The sequence below is a fragment of the Apteryx mantelli genome, chromosome 1 (genome assembly GCF_036417845.1).
Source record: "Apteryx mantelli isolate bAptMan1 chromosome 1, bAptMan1.hap1, whole genome shotgun sequence".
Lineage (NCBI taxonomy): Eukaryota > Metazoa > Chordata > Aves > Apterygiformes > Apterygidae > Apteryx > Apteryx mantelli.
The window spans coordinates 180,004,379-180,026,299 of record NC_089978.1 but is presented as its reverse complement, the minus strand read 5'-3'; the positions used below and the strand labels follow the sequence as shown (position 1 = coordinate 180,026,299).

General features: G+C 36.8%; 1 protein-coding gene across 3 annotated transcripts in view; it reads right to left on the bottom strand.

The window, feature by feature from the left end:
- Window positions 1-3,190: 3,190 nt before the first annotated feature.
- NAP1L1 (nucleosome assembly protein 1 like 1) overlaps window positions 3,191-21,921 on the bottom strand; it is a 30,968-nt gene continuing 12,237 nt past the window's right edge. Inside the window, exons 2-15 of one of the 3 annotated variants that reach the window (XM_067313151.1) lie at window positions 19,159-19,193; window positions 18,384-18,472; window positions 15,891-15,993; window positions 12,287-12,428; window positions 11,739-11,819; window positions 11,381-11,509; window positions 10,812-10,883; window positions 10,030-10,169; window positions 8,283-8,428; window positions 8,181-8,200; window positions 6,787-6,909; window positions 6,037-6,069; window positions 5,637-5,687; window positions 3,191-3,904 (exon numbers count right to left, since the gene is read on the bottom strand). In XM_067313151.1, the coding sequence (XP_067169252.1) occupies window positions 3,872-3,904; window positions 5,637-5,687; window positions 6,037-6,069; window positions 6,787-6,909; window positions 8,181-8,200; window positions 8,283-8,428; window positions 10,030-10,169; window positions 10,812-10,883; window positions 11,381-11,509; window positions 11,739-11,819; window positions 12,287-12,428; window positions 15,891-15,993; window positions 18,384-18,472; window positions 19,159-19,175 (1,179 nt within the window). In that variant the 5' untranslated portion in view covers window positions 19,176-19,193 and the 3' untranslated portion in view covers window positions 3,191-3,871. Of the gene's footprint in view, window positions 3,908-5,636; window positions 5,688-6,036; window positions 6,070-6,786; window positions 6,910-8,180; window positions 8,201-8,282; window positions 8,429-10,029; window positions 10,170-10,811; window positions 10,884-11,380; window positions 11,510-11,738; window positions 11,820-12,286; window positions 12,429-15,890; window positions 15,994-18,383; window positions 18,473-19,158; window positions 19,194-21,921 lie in introns of all 3 variants that reach the window. The other 2 variants (XM_067313145.1, XM_067313138.1) reach the window with 2 other exon arrangements.

Genomic DNA, 21,921 nt, shown 5'->3' with positions numbered 1-21,921 from the left:
GGGGAAGTGCTGGAGAGCTGAGTCCACCCATACAAATTTCCTGCACAGCTCCAGCACCGCAGGCCAACAAGAGCCATTACATACAGGAATGCCCTCATTATCACTATGTCCCTTTTCCTGAGGAGTTCAGCATTTTGTTTAAGCCAGCAAGAATGCCACAGCATATCGCCTCCTCCCCAACACAAGGCAAAGAACATCGCTGCACAGACACCTTTGGGAACTGGAGATCTCTGGTAGATACAAACTGATTAACTGAAATTTTCTATCAATTTCTGAATCCAATCTACAACAGTGGGCCTTAAAACAGGGAGGTGTAAGTAGCAGCTTGAAGGCAAAGATGAGCACATTCAATTCCTGAACAGTTTCTACATTCTGCTCTACATTTCTACATTCAAACAAAAACTTATAAGAGTTATAACTGCTATCTAGCTCTGGAAACACAGGTTCTAAAAATCCAGCTAAGAATCTATGCTTATGAAGCTAGTTAGTTATAGAAGACATCAGTAACAAGTGTTGATATGTGAAGCATTTAAGTAACTAACCCGAGATAACACTTCTAATTGCACCTGACATCCCCTTTCTCCAGAAACTAAGACTTAAGAATGCTAAGCTTAAATCTGGCCCATTTTATTTCAGGATAGTGTTTTAAAATAATGTTTTACATTACTAAAGCTATACCAGACAAGGAAACCATTTAGTGCTAATGTAGTCTATTGTAATCTATCTACAGTTGCTGAAAGTTTAGAAGTACCAAGCCGCATCCCTCTCCATCAAGCATAACATGTCTGCCCTTCCCCCTCATTCTAAGTCTCAGGTAATTTTCCTAGCTCCTCCATCAGCAACCACCATTTTTTCCCCCTAAGGCCATTCCCTTCAATTCAGCAACCAAAACTGGACAGAAACACATTTGCTCAGTTCTATAACTTCAATGTGGTATTGCAGTAACTGACAAGAAGTCCTATTTTCTTTTCAGTGACATTTTCATAGCCTGAAGTTAACAAGGTGACTTCTCCTCAAATACTAAATGAACAACGTATCTATAGTTGGTATAAATTCAAGAAAAGTGGAAAGAATGAGTCACAATACTCCAATCAATGTTGAAAGTTTAATGTTCCTGCTACATACTGCCTTTCAGAATTGCTGAACAAGAGTGTTTGAATCACAGAACTATGCTAAGCACCAAAACAGTTTTTATTTAACCAATGCCATAAGAATTGGCACCTCAATTTGTATGATTATACCCTTCCTTTTGCTGCAGTCTGGAGGGCACAAGAACAGCTGATTTAGTACTGGCAATTTGATCCAGATAGATGTATACCAAAGTCTGTAGGCAGATACAGGTTCATGGCTCTGGATCTTGCAGGCTGCAGGTGAGCTTTGAGATCTATCAACTCCCCTCTTCAAATACTGTATTACATTGAATGGTAGGAAGTTATTAGATGAGAAAGCAATTTAAGCACAAGCTAGATTTTATATGACAAGAACAATGACTTCTGAAATTCCCTGGACAACTTTTGACAGTGCTTCTCTTTTGTTAGTAAGAGCAGGCCAGATCTAAGTAAGGACTTTGGATACTTCTCATGTCCAAAGGTATGACCCCCAAAACCCCATGTTAGTGACTACTCACGCCCGTAACATTATGAGCTTGGTCTCCATATGCCCTGAAATTCAAGTTTAAACAATCAGTGCTTGCTTCAAACCTAATCCTGGGAAACATTCAGAGAAAAGACCAAGTGATACACAAACACCTGACTGGGACAGCATCTCAAAGGCTAAGCATATTCCGTCAGGATTAATGCTATATAATTTACTCTTCAGCAGAGCTATGAAGCAACAGTGATGTTAATCTTTTTTGGCATATTTTTCTATGCTGTGATCTACAGGTTACCTAAAAAAACAGAGTACAGCTTCCACAGTACTGTTATATATACAGCTATGGATAACAAGAGCTTCTTCTCCAAAATCCATAACTGTCTAGAGAGAAGACAGATGAAGTTTGACAAGGATTCTGAAATTAAGCAGTGGGGCATTCAAGCCTCTGAGGAATACAAAAAGAAGTCAGTTTAGTCAGAGCAGAGTAGACCTTCCTCTCAGAAGGACTGAGGATTCAGGAAGGGGATTTAAGATAAGCTTCATTCTGTATTACCTGCCCTCCAAGCAAGAGACATGTTGGAGAGATACTTCCCCAGCCCCATCCTCACATGGCCCTTGCCTCCCCCTTGCCCTGCTCTTTTTAATACTTTAACCCATTATGGCTATACTTGACAGTACATCAGTCACAAGGAAAAGAGTAGCTACTGCAGAAACAGGTCCATGGCTAGCTGGATGTTTCTTTACTGCCCCATGAGGGTCTTCCCATCCCTCCAAAAATTAACTGAGTACTTGTTTAAAATAAACACTTCTATAGCTATGCAAAGGACAAGGCTGCACATAGTACAGTAGTAGCTGACTGACTATGGAAGACTTGAACAGAAGACATCAGTTCAGTCTCCTCAAGCTGAGTACATTCATATCCACATCTCACAAAAGAGCGACTTCACTACTAGGCTAGAGGCAAAGTTAATATGAGAAAGACCTTCTAGCCCTCATGTTTAAGCTGACAATGAACACCCAAAACAAAGCATGAACCACACTATGTGAGCTTAGCTTAGCAAACAGAACATTTGGGGAGGAGGAAGGAATTCCTTGGGTTTTGGTTCCTCTTCTTTAGATCCTTGATACAGTGAGAAAACAAACTAGAACGCAGCTAAGTGTCCTAGCCCTCCCTTAGGCTACAGGGCAGGTCTTGTACTGGACATCCTAGCCCTGACCACACAGACTGGAAATCCAAGGCACCTCTCTTGGCTCCAGATTCCATACAAATAACCAGATGCCTTTGAGTCAGGCATGGCAATACCAAAGTCCTTTATCAGATCTAGGCCCACTTCTAAAAATTTGTCTTCTCAAAATGGCAGTGTTGATTAATCACTAAAACACATAGCTTAGGCTCACAACTATCACATTGCAAAAGGAAAGCACGGATCAACTTTCCAGACAATTAAATTGTGTTTGTTTTTAAAATGCTATATAATTTACTCTTCAGCAACTCTTGATGATTTTTGTTTCTAGTAAAAAGTGAACTGCAGCATGAAAGAGATGCCTTAATAGTTTACACATGCAGATACACACATCATAATAAAACAAGACTAGCTTCTGAAAATACTAGGTTTTATTCACACCCCAGTGGTAAACAATAACCTTAATATGATGACTAGGTTTCCTTTGTAGATCACTGTCACATAAAATACAAAACCCATAGCATAAACAAGCTGACAGTTATGAATGTTTAATGTGGTCTCATTGGAAGTTAAACAAGTTATACTAGTCTTCTCAAGTAGTCAAATTCAAAATGCATCATCATCTCCTAGTTAGTACAAGTCACTGCCATTTCTATAACAAAGTAATGAAGGCACAGCTAGTGCAAGCAGACTTAAACCCGTTCAGACTACTGGGCTGAAAATACTTTGGTTGGTTCTTCAGGAGAGGATTTTCTCTAAAATATTGGTCTCAGTTAACAGTTTTGATAATCTTCACAGCTGCAGTCTAATAGCTACATGACAAAGACTTCACAAGAACCAAACTATGTAGCAATGAATTAACATTCATGCTTTAGGGGATTTACTGCATTCTACATATTGGCTGAAAATTATACTGTTAAAATGCTAGGTAGATTGAACCTACATTTTAAACTGGTTCTTATGTGTTTGATTTCTTTTTTAACAAATTGGTTACTTAATTCTACCAAGATACAAAACATAAGGCTGTAAGTAACTAATAGTTGTGTTTAGGCTATTACAGTGCAGGTAATCCTCAAGGCCACATACACACTGCTTCACTGCTGCTTGCATTCTGCTGGGTTTTGATCCTTCTGTTAAGAAAAAAGAAATATCAGTGTACAGATAGCAGTGTTTTAAAACAGCTATTAAAATTGCTAAACATACTTTCTCAAGTTCCAGTACTCAAGTTCTTTTTGAATCTCCTCCTTTAAACTAATCACGCTGTCTCTGAAGAAGCATCCAGGCCTTCTGCACAATTTGAACCAAAAGAAACTTCCCTAGGTTGGTAACAATGGCATGGCCTTACTCCAGAACCCACTGTATAGCTGTACAATGAAACACCAAATCCTGGTACTTTGTTATCACTCTGGATACATCTTTGAGAAATTCCAGCTGCTAGAAAATTCCCAAGTGGAAGATTTCTTCTCTGCTATATTGAGACAGACAACCAGCAGTATCTCACAGTAATGTGGAAAATTAAGGAAAATGCTTTCCAGGGTTAAAGTTCAGTTGCAAGTTTTCATTCCCAAGCTTGATCTCCAGCTAGTTTTACTCCACTACCTTGTCTGGATAGCTATTCTAGGACCTCAGTGCTTTAACAAACCTACTCCTAGCTTTCAGCCTATGACCAGCTTACAACCTTTTATTCTATGTCAATACCCTATAGTACCATTAATATCTCTCCCTAGTCCTTCAGCAGCTCTGATACTGCGAGAACTACCTTGCCATTTTTACAGTTCTGTTAAGCTGGGGAGTGTGTGTGTGGGGGGGGGGGGGGGGAAGACTTATCACCTTTTGTAAGATGAACTGCTGAAATGACAGAAATAAGCCCACCTAGCAGCTGTTTCATTTTGATTCTAAAAGACTTTCTTGAACAATAGGAACCAATTTGGACACTATACCAGATGAAATGTCACCAATAGGTTGTACATTTCAGTTAACACTTTCACATCCTACATCTTTCCAGGTACAATCCTAGGATTATGCAACTCTTTCAGTACTACTTTGAATGCAGCTCAGATCATTTCTCCTGACAAATATACTGCATCCTCATTTGAGCTAACAAGCACATTTCCTAGCAGAAATTTTTAGTTCACACTTAGTCCAAGACAACCTATCTTCATTTTCATGGCTACAGCTTTCACTCAGCAGCATCAGATGCTTCCAAGTGGTCAGGCATGCCTTTCCCTCCAGAAAAAGCTATTAATTTAGTGGCTCAATCACTTTTCCAACAAACTGAGCCTGATTAGCCATTTGCCCAGCCCATGAAATACAAAGTTAGACTGCCAGATGCTCTCAGCTGCTCAAGTATTAGTTGGCTATAGCTACATTCCTGAACCTTGACTTCTGCTACCTCAAGAAATAACAGGCTTGCCATTATCTCCCCTGAAAAAAGCATCAGTTCAGCACAGATTTCCCCAGTGTAGTAGAAGAGTTAGTATTTAGCTTGTGACAAGTTCTCAAACTGAATATGGATTACTCAAAGTTCTCTGCATGTTCTTCAAACACTACAGAACACTCACGTCAAACTAAAAGCAGCAGCCTGCTGCAAGACAAATTTATAGAAAACCAAGGTTGACTAATTCCAGTGCTTAAAGCCACAAATTACTTTTATAAAATGTTTCTTACTGTAAGAGCTTCAAAGTTGCCTTGCTAATCTTAGACTGTCAGAAGCAGGACTGAAATAACCTTTGCCAAAGCATACTCACCCCACAGACACTGTTTTAAATATTTAAACTAAAAATCAAGATTTAGCATATATGAATATTTTAAGAGTGTATATACACAAACACACTTCTTAAATTCTTTGTAATTGCTTACTTTTGGGTCATAATCCGGATCATTTTCTTCATCTGCTTCTTCTTCCCCCTCCTGAAAGAAAACGCTTATTTACACTTTAGCTTATCCGTATTCTGCTTCCAGAGCCATTTTCAAGAACATCTTTAGTATTAAATTCTACTCTTAAATACATTAATTTTCACTTCAAGTTATGCATATTGTATTAGTTTGCCCTCCTACAAAACACATCCGTCATCAACTACAACTTAAAATAAAAAAACAAGGTATCTTACAAATTATTTTTTGAAATATTCACTGGTCTTACAGTTAATAAGTAAACTTAACCTAAGTGCCCAGAGGATTCAAGAATTGAAGGAATTCTTGGTCTGGACAGCATACTACAGAAGGGAAACTACTTAATCAAGCCCATTTTTCAGCTCACCTCATCATCTGCCTCCTCTCCTTCTTCATCATACTAGGAAAGAAAAAAAATGATTTTGACAGTGTTATAAATGCACTCATTTTAGACATCAATTTATTTTGGATGACTGAAGTTGACACCAGGGACCATCCATGTTGTACTGTACTTTAAAAGTACATAAATCTGACATTTAAAAATGCTTTGTGCATTAGCATGAAGAATGTTCAGTCCCTTATGTATAACACTTTGGCAGAGAAAGCTGCCTACCTTAAAGTTCCTTACATACAACACTGAAAGAGTTTATTAGGTGGTGACGACACTTCTGTCCAGTAGGGTGTCTCAAAGTGCAAGGCAGCCTTTCAGTCACTTGCTATCCTTCCCCCTCTCCCAAAGTTGGGGACTGAACTTTACCATTCTACATCCTAAAAATTCAGCTCAAGGCTGGACTTATCCTAGCCAAATCAACACAACTGTTGCCTGTTCTTGTTCATGTCTTACACACAAACTTCTACTCAGACATACTCTAAAAACATTTAGCTAAGCGTTCATCTTTTATCACAACTTTTGCCATAAAGCTCTGAACTCACTACTTCAAACAAGGGTTAACTGTGTGATGCTTCTTATTTAACCCTCTAGGAAGCTCAGCTGAAACTACTAATGTTGATATGTTCCATTCTAAGGATACTAACATTATAAGAATCAGAAGTTGCACACAATTCTTTAAGCAGCATTATTCAAAAGTTTTTTACACTTTGAAAGAACATTACTTACATCATCATCATCATCTTCAATAGCTTCTCCTGTGAAGTACAATACTGATCGGGGGACTATACGTTCACGTAAGAAGTGACCTATTTCAAAGTCTGCAGCAAGGATTGCCTCAGCATCATCATCCTGCATAAAACAACATTACTTCCTAAACCATAAGTGAATAACTTTTTGACACAAACAAGTAATTCAAACTTTGATGTGGTCAGATATATGCAAATCCAGTGCACTGACTTTTTCATTCAGGGCTTGCTTTATAGAATTAAAGCTGTGGGATCAAGTTTTACAATTCCAAACAGTTTATTCTTGCAGTGTTCAGGGTTTGTTTCTTTGGTAAGCTTAATTGGACAAAGTTCTGGAGTCTAAGGTTTATTCTTCCACTGTTCCTCAACCTACTTTTGTTTTAAGTAGAAAAACAGTTCAATATAAATACCTCCCCGATCTCCCACAGATTTTCAGTTCACATATAGGATTTATTATATTGTTAAGAACCAAACACTTCACAGGTGAACCTTTTTAATTAAAAATTTTACTAACTACTTTTGACTCCTATAGTGCATCTCCTCCCCAATTCCCTTAATCAACTGTGAAGTACTTTCACATCTGCTCTCTGTTCTAATCCCAGGTTTTCACTTCTTTTGTTTATATAGTAAGTGTTCTGCTGGCTCCCACCTCAGAAGTGATCTTCAAGTCAAGAGGCTTGAAATTTTTAACATTAAGAACATACAACTTTCGGTGTCTTTCATGAATATCAGAGTTCATGCCAACTGGAGTTCTAACAGCATGGTTCTAGAGGCTCTAGTCAGTCTCCTTACACAAAAGGAATAACTTATTTGGCAGTGTTAAATGTTTCCTGCAGTTTTTCTCCTTACCAGAATAAATAAATAATCACAGCTTATTGCCACAGGGTTTTCTACCAGTGGGACTGAGCACATTGAAGACAAGAGCAGGCTCTTAGACTTCTGTGCCCGTTCTACCACTTTCTCCCAGAGTTTTAAGGGCTGGGAAAATATTTAACAGCACAAAATACAGCTCACATACATGTAGCAATTAAAGACCATCTAACCACCATTCAAAGGGAAAGACTTTAAGAATCAAAGCAAAGCGTAATAACAAAGATCACTACATTTGTTCAAAACAATTCACAAGCTAACTTTCAGGAAGGATAAGCTGTTAAGTTTATTAGTCTAAACTCCACTACGCAACTCAATAAGTATTCCTTCTAATAAGGAAAAAAGTCAAATACATACTATTTACCACATAAATATTGACAGTTAAATACAGAAACAGTTAAAGCTGAAACTGTCTAACAAATTCCTAAATAATGTCAATATAAACACTTTGAATATAAAGGCATGCATTCTGCTACAGGTCATCCCCTCTTTAAGTCAACTTACCAAGTCTCCACTTTCAGGAACTGCAAGAAAGAAAAAACAAGTCAGTAAAGTACATACCACACTTAAAGTCAGTTTACATGAACTAATGTATACTCAGTTTACCTTCAGGGGGACTAAAGAAGTTGAAGAAAGAGTCATTGGAAACAGTTTTTGTCACTGTTCTAACTGTGCCACGACCCTTGTGTTTCTGCTTCTTCTTAATGGTTTTTAAAGTAACATTCTTTCCTTTTTTCCAGTCTATTTGGCAACTGGAGAAGGAGAAAAAAGACAGCCATAAGTTAATACAATTCCACCTGCTACAACTTACTGAGACTATCACAACTGTAAGGGATACAGTGAATATAAAATATTACAGTATAATATCTAATCACTGGTATGTTGTCATTAGTTTATATTTTGAAAATGAAAGTAGCAGGTTAATTTCGGAAATGAAATCTTTTCATGCAGAAGTTTCTCCTTTCCCACTCTCCCTCTGAAATACCAGTTTTCATCTGCTATCAAATTCTACTTAGTTTCATATCAAAGAATGGTGTTACACCATTTTTAGTATTACCTACACATTAGATTTCACTTTAAAACTGTAGTAAGTTCAAAGATAACTACAGCCCCATTTTATTACGGTTTTGCTTTATAAAATATTGTCACATTTGGTCATGCTAGTAATATGCTACAGTTGACAACACCCATCATTGTATAGCAATAAACCCTTCAAATAGTGTATAAAACAGGTGTGTAGTTTTTTGTCCCTATACTGTGGAGGAAAATCATGCCCCAGACTTGTCTGATATTCAAAAAATTCTAGGAGCATATAAACAAAGAAGTCACATCAGTAGGATTGCCTGTATTTGCAGAAGTGTCTCACTCGTGTTCCTAAAGACCCAGAGGAACTAGGTACATTGTTTTGGGTAAGAAAAGGCTGTCTTAGTTAAAATACAAATGAAAGTCAGTATCAGTAAGTGCATAGTCATACATGGGATAGAACCACCCCGATTACACAGTGATAGGCTCCAAATTAGTTATTACCACTCAAAATAGATATTGGCATCATTTTGGTTGATTTCACAGAAACCATCTGCTCAGCAGTAGCCAGAAAGTTAAAAAAGACCACATCAACATAAAAGGAACATAACAGATCACGACATGTAAAGCCCTGGTGTACCCACATGCTGATTATGTTGAACTGTTTTCTCTCCTCTTTCTCTTCACAAGAGGAAGGGCATGAATAGAAAACAATTATATAAGCTGTGGAATAACAGCTAATTCGGAATGGAAGACATCACTGAAAAGGGAATGTGACAGATCTTTAAAATCATGAGAAACCTGGAGTAGATAGGAGACAGCTATTCACTATTTCTCAGATTAATTGAAAGGCAATGAGTTAACATTCAACTGTTATGAAACAACTGGACAACTGTGATACAAAAGTAAAACTGGAATCGACTGCCCAAAGCGTTGTATATGTCAGAAATACAAAAGGATTCAAGAAGCGATCAAAAACTCAGAAAAAAGCCATCAAGACCTACAGCCAGGCTATACAGCTTCCAGTTTGGTTTCAGTGATCGCAGAAGTGTTTCCTGCCCAATCTAAAGGTAATTCTGAACATAATACTACATGGAGACAAGGGAGAAAAGCATCTCAAATGTTTCAAACTAATATGAAGTTACGAGATTGAAGCTTTTAAAAAAGTTACTGAAAATGGCAACTTAACCAACCTGTTTACACATTACTAGATAACAGTATCTTTTCCAGCACCTTCGCAAGATGATAGAAATGCCTGTACTCTGATAATGCTAGTGTTCAGGAAGTACTGAAATAAAACATTACTTTTTTTTTTTAAACCAACACTTACCCTGTACAGCCCATGATTTCTGGTCCATCAAAAGAGAAGGGATCAGAATCATCTGGCTCTGATCTCATTCTATATGTCTTTGTCAAAACTTCATTTGTGAAGTAGTCATTTGGTTCGAAGTGAAATTCTAATGTGAAACTCTTAAAGACAATTGCAAAGAGAATCTTTAGCAATTTAGCAACACACACTTTTAACTTAAAAGACCCAAATACTTAAAAGACCCAAATGCAAAAAGCAGATGCAACAGAACATATTCATCTCTATCAGTACTGAAAAGGTGCACGTACATGACTTATTTTAGAATTTGCTGCCCGATTTGTACAATAAAATGCTTTCGTTTACTATGTTGATCTTAAGCTCTTACTTCAGTACACTGCTTGCAATAATGACACAAGATCTCCTGATGAACAGCTTTCCTGGTGCTACAGTACAGAGAACTTATAAATCTAAAATACTAGAACTTAGCAAGCTATTTAGTTTCTGGCAAGGAATGTATCCCAATTATAATAATTGTACCAAAGTGCCTGAAAGTATCAAAATTTAAAGGTGAAAGAGTCAGCACACATTAACGCCAAATTCCTCATTCATCAGAATTTGAAGGTTAAATTAAACAAATCCATTCATAGAGGACTAAGACAAGTACTAGTCCTGTACTATTTTTCAGAAGACAAGAAGCTGCATATTTCTCAAGCAGACACATGCTTATCACAGACCCAACTAGATACCTAAATAAAAGTCTTAGGATCATATAGCACCAAGCTTGTTTAATAGGTTAAACTAACCATAGGCTGTCCAACTTCTGAAAACTTCACTTTTATATCTTTTAAGTGTTTCAGGATAGGCTCATCATGTTCCTGTAAATAAAAAAGTTTATTCAATTTTCATGAAATTTAATTTTACACAGGTTTAAGCTCTTGCAGAGATAAAAAGACATATCTAGAATGAGCTTTGTATTTGACAAGACCTTGTTACAGCACTGAAACAGTTTCATGAACATGACCAGCAGATAGCAATAATAGGAACTGTACAGAATTTCCACTGTAGTAAAGCTTAAATCTTATGCAAACATGAAATAATTTTTAGCTATATCTGATATACTCTCATACACAGATTCTTACATACACAAAGTACATTAATAAGGTAAAATAACAAGTTCAACAAATAACTTGGTAGGAAAGTATTCCAGTGTGCTCTCAGTTGAATACAGTATCAGAGATGACATCTGAGTACTCATTTCATTTTCACTCTCCAACAGACATGTCATGTAATGTACTGTTCCTACTCTTTCCTTGGAAAGCATGCTTGGATTAGGTACTAAAGCTATCTCACACAAGCCTAGGTTACCACCTACCTGAACCATATCACTGAGCAAGTCAACGTTCTTAAATACTGTCAGCCAAAATTCAGGAATTCCTTTAGGGTCTTCTTTTTCTTCATCTTTTTTTTCCTCTTCAAGTTTGGCTTTCTCTTTCATTTCCTCCTTGATAGAATAAAAATGTTAGTTTTCCTAGATTTTAAAAGAGTGCCCCACAAAGTTTGGTTAACAGTTTTTTATCAATACTAATATGGGCTAAGTTTCATGTGCATGCTTTAAGGCATCAATAAAAAATTATGAAGCCTCCATTTTTATGTTTTACTTTACTGACTGTATTGAATCTTGGTCCATGCTAAAGACTGAGATATTGATGTGAACTGATTATGATACTCACTGAAATCTCTTCTTCAACATCTGCTTTCCATTCACATTCTTCCTCTGTAGGTTCATAAATTGCATTGATGATTTCACTTCGCTGGAAGGTTAAATCGGAAATTCTTTCACATTTCCTAGTCACTGCAATCACCAATGCCCTATCCAGTAATTCTTAATCCTAAATTCACACAATTATTGTACTAAGAACTTATCAAAACTTTTTATTACAGCCTTGGAGACTCAGCAGTTACCATTTTTCCACACTCTAAAGCAAGCACCAAAATTCCAAAAAGCTTACTGCAGCTTCAGACATGTTTAATTGACAGGATGAAGCCTAGTATACTGAAGCGATTTCAGTAACCATGGAACAGGCTGAACCTCTCCCCCTTAATCTTATTTGATATTTACACAGATGGTGAATTGATGTCAGTTCAGCTGAACATGTGGGCACATACGAAACCAAAGTAATTCAGAACATGCATAAGCTTTCAATTCATATTCCCTTGTGTTTTAGAATTTCATCTAAGCTAAAGCTTTTACGTACAAATCAGATTAGCATTAAAATACCTTGTCAAATAAGGGCTGATAGAGAGCAGCATACTTTCTTTCCAGCTCGTGAACTTCCTCATAGAACTTTGCTTCTATCTGTGCACATTGAACCTGAAGATTCTTGAGAGCATTCACACGTCTTTTAACAACTTTAGGCAAGCTGAAAAATTCAGTGACAGAACTGTTACAAACACTGTACTCTAAGTACATGCCGACCTTTCCTTCCTTAATCATCACCCTTAATAACAAACTTGCATCAAAACAGATTTTACACTCTATTTTAAGCTTTAAAAAGCTGAACAATTCAGAACTATAAACCACTACACCACACTGATTCAAACTGTTAGCTTAAAACCTCAGTTTAAGGGCCTGCGCTAAGTTAGAGCCATAGTATTCCAAATACCTGGTCAAGCTTCAGACAAACTTATGCAATAAAACTTCACATTAAAAACAAATTTTACATTATCACTGAATAGCATAGCAAATTCATATGGTTGAGAATAATTAAGGACTACTCATTAATTGCTTGGTTTTATGGAAGCAAGTTCAAGACAATTGAGTTATTACTCCATTAAGGAAGCTGTCAATCTTAAAAAAAAATTTTTTTTTGAAGTCAGGAAAGAAGCTATTACTACCATCTTTAACATATTATTTATCATTCCCAAAGTGAACAAGAGCTGCTTTGCTAAATGAGACACTATTATACATATGTACTAGGAAAGTATTAAAGCAATCTTCATTATAAATACTTACCAGCTGTAACACTAAGTTTCACTTGTAGCAAACTACGCTAATGTAAAATTAGTGTCTGGACAGAAAGCACCTACATCAAAGCTTTTAGTGAGATTTATAGAGTATATTGTGGACAGTCTCCATTTCCCATTAGGTGAGTCAATCCTCAGCACATGGCTACAGAAGATTATGGTGTCAATGTCCCATATTTGTTTTATTTAAGCAGTTGGGCTATGTTATTAGAACACAGTACTAAACTATTGCCTTTTATTGTTAGGGCCAGCTTCAGGTTAGTAGAAGTAACCAACAAGAATGTGTTAACTTAGTTAAACACTGAAAGTTACTATTCATTACTAATGCTATCATACCTCTATTAGGTAGGATATGCACATGTTCCAACATCTTTGTTTACTTTAAAATGCAAAATCATTTTCCCTAGCAGGTTTATGCTCAACATTAATATCCTCTCTCTGATTACCAAGACATTACACAGATCAACAATAGATCAACATCTACCTCGTACTTCTGCCTAAATCAGAAAGGTATGTGCTGCAGGTACTACCAAAAGAGCTCAAGTTTAGTCATGAACGTTCATAAAAAGTTTGTAACATTCTCATTACTCTCACATTCTCCCAGCCACTAGTCACATTAACCCTTTGCCACAATTGTAGCTTCAAGAACAAGCCCAGAACAAATAGCAACTTAAGTATCATGTTCAGTTGGTTCAGGAAAAAGTGTTACGAAAAAAATAAGACAACATAGGTAAGTAATACAATAATCACCCAATTGATGCCACAGGCATATATTGAGACTAAGAGTACTGGTTCTAGCAATTGCATACAAAAACAATCATGAAGTTAAGATGGTAGTGCCATACATGCAGTGTGTCCAGTTCCAGAGTAACAGAAGTTAATCCCTTTATTACAGAATATATGACATGCAACAGATTCTAGAGAGATACATTTCATAAGAGTCTACACAAACTAGTTCAAATTTCAGGATTTGTACATCCACTACCATTATAAACTCCGTACTATAAAAGGAAAAGTAGTTTCATGAAAGATACAGCTACTACTAAGTACATCTAAAAGGGGAAAGCAGACCTAAAAGTCTAAATAGGAATGCGCAAGTGCAAAATGGCAAGTATAACTTGTTGCTATGAAAACAAGCCAATAATGACTGTTAAGATCACACAAGAGTACAACCTCCACCAAGCAGCTGAGGAAGTTTCAGCCAGGCTTAGGTGAAGAGGTATGTTATTAGATAGTTGCCAAACAACTAGCAGATTTTAAGCATGAGCAGATGTTTTCCTAGAACCTGTTTAGTTTCCAACCAGCTTATGCATCTAGTTCCTTAACAGCCCGCATAACAGGCTTTTAAGACTTCAGATTCCTGCCGATTTCTGTGCCATCTTCCTGTCTAGACTCTAGATAAATAAGCTTAAAATAATACTTGGGAAGACATTGAAGAGATACCTGTAGAGCGTGGTTAAACCAGCATGCATGTGTTGACAAAGCACAGATTCAACAAGCTGCACACATTTTTCCAGCTTTTTCCAATGCAAGTTAGGTAAGTATTTGGTACAGTGACAAAGTTGCTATGTTTTTGTAATAGAGGATGTGCTACTGTACTTGAACAGATGAGGAAATGGTATAATATCTTAGAGGGAGCAGCTGAATAGAAGAATGCCAGGTAAATCAATAATACATGTTTTATTCACTTCTTAGATCAAGGACCTGAAAGATTAGTAAAGGTTAATTAATATCTGTTGAAAAACAGAAGAGAAATATTGGATATAGAAAACCCATAGCGTACAGTATCTTGAACAACAGAAAGAACCCTGTACACAGATCTCAAATGCAGTGGGTGATACTGATTAGCATGCATTTAGAGGTTTGTTGCCAATTCCACCTTCCCCTGCAACTGAAGACAAAATTCCACTCTGTAGCAGTTTTATCCACATCAGTGGTAGCACATACCACACTTCAAAGTCATTTCATACTAGACAGAGCTAAAGACATTTCTGCTTCATCTCACTCAAAGAACTTAATTATAATTGATATAGATGTTTATCTATATCAGAGAGAAAGTGGAAACAGGGAATCCCTTTGACTCCATGCCCTTTCTTGTGCCAATATTTATTAGGCAAGTCTATTAGTTAAACAAGCTTTTCTTCCATGCTGCTACCTATAGTAAGAGGGAAAAGTTATAGCAGTAGTAATAGCAGCAGTAGTAGATAAACCTATTACTCAGTAGCTGCCCTAGTTCAAGTCAACAGGGGCTTAAAAGTACTACAGGAAGACAGTCATATGCTCTACAACTCTTGTGGTTTTGATGAAAAGCTTACACAAGAAATTACATAAGAGGCAGAAATGCTATTGTTAATGCAGATAGAGTAAAATAGCAAACAAGAGATTGTTTCAAATCTTGATACAAAAGGAGTCCAAATGAAGCACCAATAAAACATTCCTAATGTTAATAACTTTTCTGGTTACACCATAACCACAAGATGATGCAATTAGAAACATTAGGTCTCTAAGTATTTGCCCACACTTAAACTGATGTTTTATGATTAAGGCAAAGCTATGAAAGACACTTCAAACAGCAGGAAAACCTCTTAAAGAAGGATGCCATTTTGTAATAGTAGGGAACAGCACTGGCCACTGTAAATATTTTAGCACTCTTCTTCAAAAAAAAACAAATAAAAAAGCAAAAAATTTAAGTTTGGTCTCTTTAATTCCAAGATTCACTACAGACTGACTACATGAGTTTTTCTGCCATCTGGGAAGCACAGTAGTTTATGATTATTAGTACTAGAGACAATATTTTTCAGGAAAGCAAAAGCACTATTTATGCCACTCTGTTCATACTAAATTAGAACACATTGTACCTTTCTATATATCCTGTAGATGTTCCTACCAGACCATCAAGCCTTTCCTGAAGGGCTGCAAGAATCTGAGGATTTTGCATCATCTGCACAGTCAACTGCCGAGCTAAAAAACAAACAAAAAACCACACACACACTGTAAATGCTTTAGACTACCCAAGTTATTTTAGTAATAGGAAAAGGCTGCAGGTTTGCTATACATGTGTAAGGAGAAACACAGGCCAGACAGAAGTATATCAAATCCCTCTCCATTTTGTAAGCATGGATCAAGTCTATCCTATCCTGATCATCCAGGGGAGAAGGGCAGCATCTGAATTAAAGGGACAAGCATTCAGAAAGTTGAGCTTTTGTTAAAAGGGTAGGCTTATTATGATGCCCCTAAAAGCATCAGTTTTGCCTTGAGTTCTTTTAATTTGAACTCATACAGAAATCCAAGGTAACAGAACTACTTTAGGAAGAATCAGGAATGAAGTTGGGGTTTTCCTTCCATTTCAGACAAGCGCAAAGAAACAAAACTGTTTCAGACCTGGATTTAGTAACTGCTTTACAAATCTGTTTACCTCATTTTTACCGGAAAAAAAAAATCTAGGAAAAAAGGAATAAAAAAATCATAATCATCACTTTAAAAAAAAAAAAAGAATAGCACATCAGATAGTCAAATCAGTCTGACACATTACTGATTACAGAGTTTCAGTACTAATTTGCCTAAAGGAGAAACCCATTTCAAACTACAAGGTAAGCTAGAAATTTGCGTATATTTTTTAAAATGTATTCCTAACTGTTCTTATCACCCATATTAACACCAACCCTTTTACTTCTGCTCAAAGTCTGTGCCTCAATAACCTGCAGAAATGAATTTTACAAGTTCTCATTTTAGAATAAGCACTTATGACCAGTTTTTATCATGCTATTTTGCCTCCTTGCCCTTATACTCAGCTTTTACAGGTGTGCAAACAAGTATTTTACATTCCTTATAAAATACTATGTTTATATTGCATTCTGACACTTTCAAATTAAATTAGAATGAAGTTTTTCAATCCTTCCCAACACACACAACTTTTGATCATAAGGTTTCTTTAAAGTGCGAGTACTGTATTTCATCAGTGTCTGCAGAAGGACCTTTGAAAATGGAATTGCCGAGATGAAAAAAGGACCATATCAGTAGAACTTAGAGGAAGAATTCTGAATGGAAAAAAATATTAGAAAACCAGACAAGCAAGAATTACAAACTCAAAAGAATTGCTTGACATTGTTTCAGAAGACTGTCAAGTCCTTTAGTACTGAAACATGCTTCTGTGAACTATAATCACCCAATTTGCCTTTAGAGATTCACATAGTACAATTTGCCCTCAAGTTCTCAGCTACAATAGATTGGATTAATTCCCAAAAATGCACTACATTATTTCATCCCTAGGTTTCTTTGGAATACTCAAGTATTTACCATTTAAATACTGTAAACTGTTCTTCATCTGACCAGTGTGTTCCATTCAATTTTGCTATCCAGTATTAGTAATACCTCTTTCTCCAGTAGATAGATTGAAGCCTCCTCTAATATCTTGAACAAAGTTATCCAGCTTCTCTTTAGTGTCATTGTTCTGTTCAAGCAGTCACTTAAGGTGGAACTATCAGTAATCCCAACCTCTTCACTGTGGAGATTATTAGTTCGCACATAAAATTATTTTTCTTTTGGCTACTTGCTCTTCACAGAATCACAGAATCGCTGAGGTTGGAAGGGACCTCTGGAGATCATCTAGTCCAACCCCCCTGCTCAAGCAGGGTCACCTAGAGCACATTGCACAGGATCGCATCCAAATTCTACCTGTGCTCCCAACTTTCAACTACAACATATGAGAAGGACTTTTTAGCACAGAGATATAAAACAAGTGCTCTGATACACATTCAGGCTTTTTGGCAAAGGGAGGGAGGAAGGATACATTGACTTCTACTAGTTGTAACACTAAGCATGATTTTTGCTCTGTTCAGGATCAGACTACTCAGCAGCAAGTTACACAGCAGCTGATCAATAAAGTGATATATATGTGTGTGTATACATATATTTTTAATTTTGTGTGTGTATACACACATGTATATATACATATCTATATATCACACACAAAATATTTTCCTATCCAAGGCATCACATTTTAAAAGCTTTTGACCGCTGTTACTTTTGAAAGAATCTAACACATTCACGATAAATATTTCTTTTCAATTGTACATCCTTTCAGGCAGCCAGCACTGCCTGAATAGGTATTGACCTTGACTAAAATGAGTGGCTGTAAACAAATAATAACAATTAAAAAAAGTCACCCAACTGAGGAAAAAACCCTTCCTTGTTTCAGAATTTAAACATATCAGTACGGGCATCAGCAGTGCTTAGTAGCACATCAATATTTATGCTTTATCACTTCCATGTAGTTTAAGTAGTAAAACTCTTTTAGCATTAATTTGAAAGCAAGTATGCAGCAGCTCAAAAAGCCTTATTTTCAAGGTTACCTTTGCTGTTGGCATCTTCACCAGTTTCTTCTTCTTCTACTTCTTCAACATCTTCCATATCCTGTTGATCAAGTTCAGCCTGTTCTTTGCTATTAGGAATATTCAATAACAGGATCAAGAAGTTAATTTTAAAATAGCTTAAAGAGCTCACATTAGAGATCAAGCTAACTGATGCATCAGCTCTGATCTACAACAAACGAGAAGTCTCAACAGTCAAACAATGCAAAAAGTTTGTCTCTACAGATTGTTTCACTTTCAACAGGCTCAGAACAGTCTGAAGAGCTAATAGCTTTCCAGAATTTTGAAGATTCCTTTTTTACAAAAAGACTTTTGCCCCTTCTGCTCTACGAATTCTCCCTGATAAAATGGGCAGGCTTAGAGAACTGAGGATAGGTTCACCTAAACAATGCTTTGAATGCCATGAAACATGAGCATGAGTAGGGAAAAACTACATATAGTGAAACTACAGTAACAGGTAGCACTACTTTCCCCCTTCCTCCCCCAAGAATTCCAACTAACATAGTACCTAATGGTTAACTAGTACCTTGTCCCAGTTTTAGATTTACTTACATTGAGGATCCCAAACCCATTTGGCATGAGCAATTCAAGCTCTTCTCCCATGTGCAAATGCTATAAACCTCACATTTTGCCACAGTGCTAAGACCACTAACTTGTAGCAGATCCTTTCTCTCAAGCATCTAGAGAACAGTCACTTGAAGTAAGAAACAGGACACTGTGATAGTTACAGCCTCCCTAACCTACAGATTTTACTTACTTGTCAATGTCTGCCATTCTCTTAGATTTCAAACCCTAGAGAGAGAGGAAAAAAAAAAAAACACTGTAAGAACAGCAGCATTAGACTTCATTTACAAGATCTACAGCCAAGTGCCATCAATGCCAAAAAAAAGACATGAACTGCAAAACCTTGGAGAAATATGATAGAATATATATTGTAATATGAAGAGCAGTATTTTTCCCATATAATATTTTGGGATCTTCACTCTGAAGTAGTGCACAGAAATACAGAAGAGTTTGATTCTGGCTTAGAATTAGTAGATCTACTTACGCAAGCTGAAGTACCAGCAAAATAGTGGGCTGCATTTTGTTTCATAGGACTGTGGTAATACTACAGAATGAAAACCAGTAGTTTCTAATTAAAAGTAATGTATAAAACAAAAAAAATCTGAAAACAAACTGCAGTAAGAAGGGTCCTAGAACCCTTTTGGTAACTGTTTACTCACTTCTAGTAGGTAGCTGCAAATATAGGATACTTACAGCTAACTTAGTTTCTTTTAATACTAAATGCAACTTAACTTTTCTGTGGATCCATGGATTCACTAGCCCTATAAAAAACAATCCAAGTAGTTCCTTAAAATACACAGAGAATTACCACATTTCACAAAAAATTTGATGCCACTGTGCCAAGCTATTTAACATCGCTAATTTCCATGTCCTCAATGACCAGAATTTAAGTGCCCCTGTAAGTATCACACCACAGGCATTCAAGACACTATAAGCATAAAACTTAAATGTTGAGACTATTTCAAATCTTACATACCATGAGGCACCTACTATGCATAACAACATTTTCAAACAGCAAAATTATAGCTAGAGGATTCTAGTCTCCAAAGTAAAAGATGTTTCTGGTAACTTGAATTCAGAGACAGTATTACTCACTAGACAATACTGTATCACTACTGTCATTTTAGTTTCTCCTGAACCACTGGGCCTAATTACCAATCCATCCTCTGGTCCAAGAAGTATGGCAACCACTGCTTTAGAGTTCTCATTTTAGCTGCTGTTCACTAAGCTGAACACACTGGACTTTGTTGCTAGAAGTTCAATTTCTTATAATGTGTCCTAATGAGAATTTTAGTCACTAAAGTTTTTTTCCCCCCCCCAAAAAAGTGGAAAATGTGTTTAATTCGTAAAAAATGTGTTAACACAAGAACATAAACCCAGTAAGATCAGAACAATATCCGTGAATATAAAGAGATATGTTAGAATCTAAGCTCTTCAGAATTTAATGCTTACATTCTAGGTAGATACTCAAAATACATTTGCCTAGTGTCATAAATACTTCCCAATAATTATATGGAAAGGAAGTATTCCCTATCTTCATTTATGGCCACAGCTTTCAAATGCTAATGAAGTATTTCAGAGAATGTGTAGCCAAAAAGATTCAATTCCCAGGCATCTAGAAAAGTTAAAGAAATTCCTATTTGTCAATCTGTTTAAGAAAATTAATACAGTATTTGCTATCTGATAAAATAACAGCACTAACGTAAACCAAAGCTCATCTAAAAATTCAGTAAGAAATCGGGAAGTTCCAGCAATGTTTTGGGATTCAATTCAAGTTTCTTGCATTTCAGATCTCATTTGCCTGTCTTATGACCTCAGGTTCATACATGGAAGCAAGCTGAGGGAACACAATTACACATTCACATTGATGTCTCCACATTCCTACAGCCACATCACAACCAGCATCACTTTTCATTTGCTAAAGATTTTATCCCTGCAGAATATAAAACTTTTTTCCTTACCCCCGCTTACTCTTAGCTTGCACTCTATGCAAGACCTTTTCAAGAATACTGGTCATCTCACTGTTTAAAAAAGCATGTGAGAAGCATTGTTCACCCTTTTCTCATATATTTCTGTGCAAACATGACAGATAATCACATTCACTAAGCAATTTTGTTCCTAGTGGAGATCAGTGTTTTCTCTCTCCCTTCTCCCTCCCCACATACAGCTTCCCCCCTCCCCCCCATGAAACTAGAAGTAGTTCTTTGAACAAAGGTGTGTTTGTTCACACAGTGACAATATGACCCATGTGGTCTCGTAGAGCCAGTGGGCTCAACAAAACAGAAACTGAAACCTCTTAGATATAGGTTTGCTGAAACAAACTGACTTTTACAGTTCAATGAACCATTTTTCCTAAATAAGAACATGAGATTAGCTGCGACCAAGTCATGCCAAAAGCTATTTAACAGTACCAACAGTGATCCCATATAGGCCATTAGCCCATATAGGCCATTAGATGCTTAGGGAAAAGTCAGGACATGGCAAGAATTCCCCCAGCAACTCTGCTGGCTTTCAACAATTTTCACAAAAAATATACTGGCTCAGGAAACATAGGTATCTAAAACCCCTCCGCCCCAGTAAATTTCTCTTTCATGAACTAGTCCCATCTTTCCCTGACACCATGCAAAACATCCGGAGACAGAGCTCCAAAGTTTAACCACACCTTGTTTTCAGTAATACTTCCTTTCATTTTGATCCCACTACGTGGTTACTTCATTTGTCTTCATCCACTCCATTGGAAGAAAGCAAACAATGAATCCCCTCTTCCCAGTGTAAACCCTGCCCTCCTCCCTCTCCAGTCGAAAGAGTCTCAGCTTTCTCAGCCATTCTTTACACAGGATCCACGCCATCCCTTTGATCATCCTTATTGCCATTCTCTGTACATTTCAGTTTTACTTATTCTTTCACATGGAGACAGGGGTGAGATCAGGGCAACACAAAAATGCAGGCAAGCCAT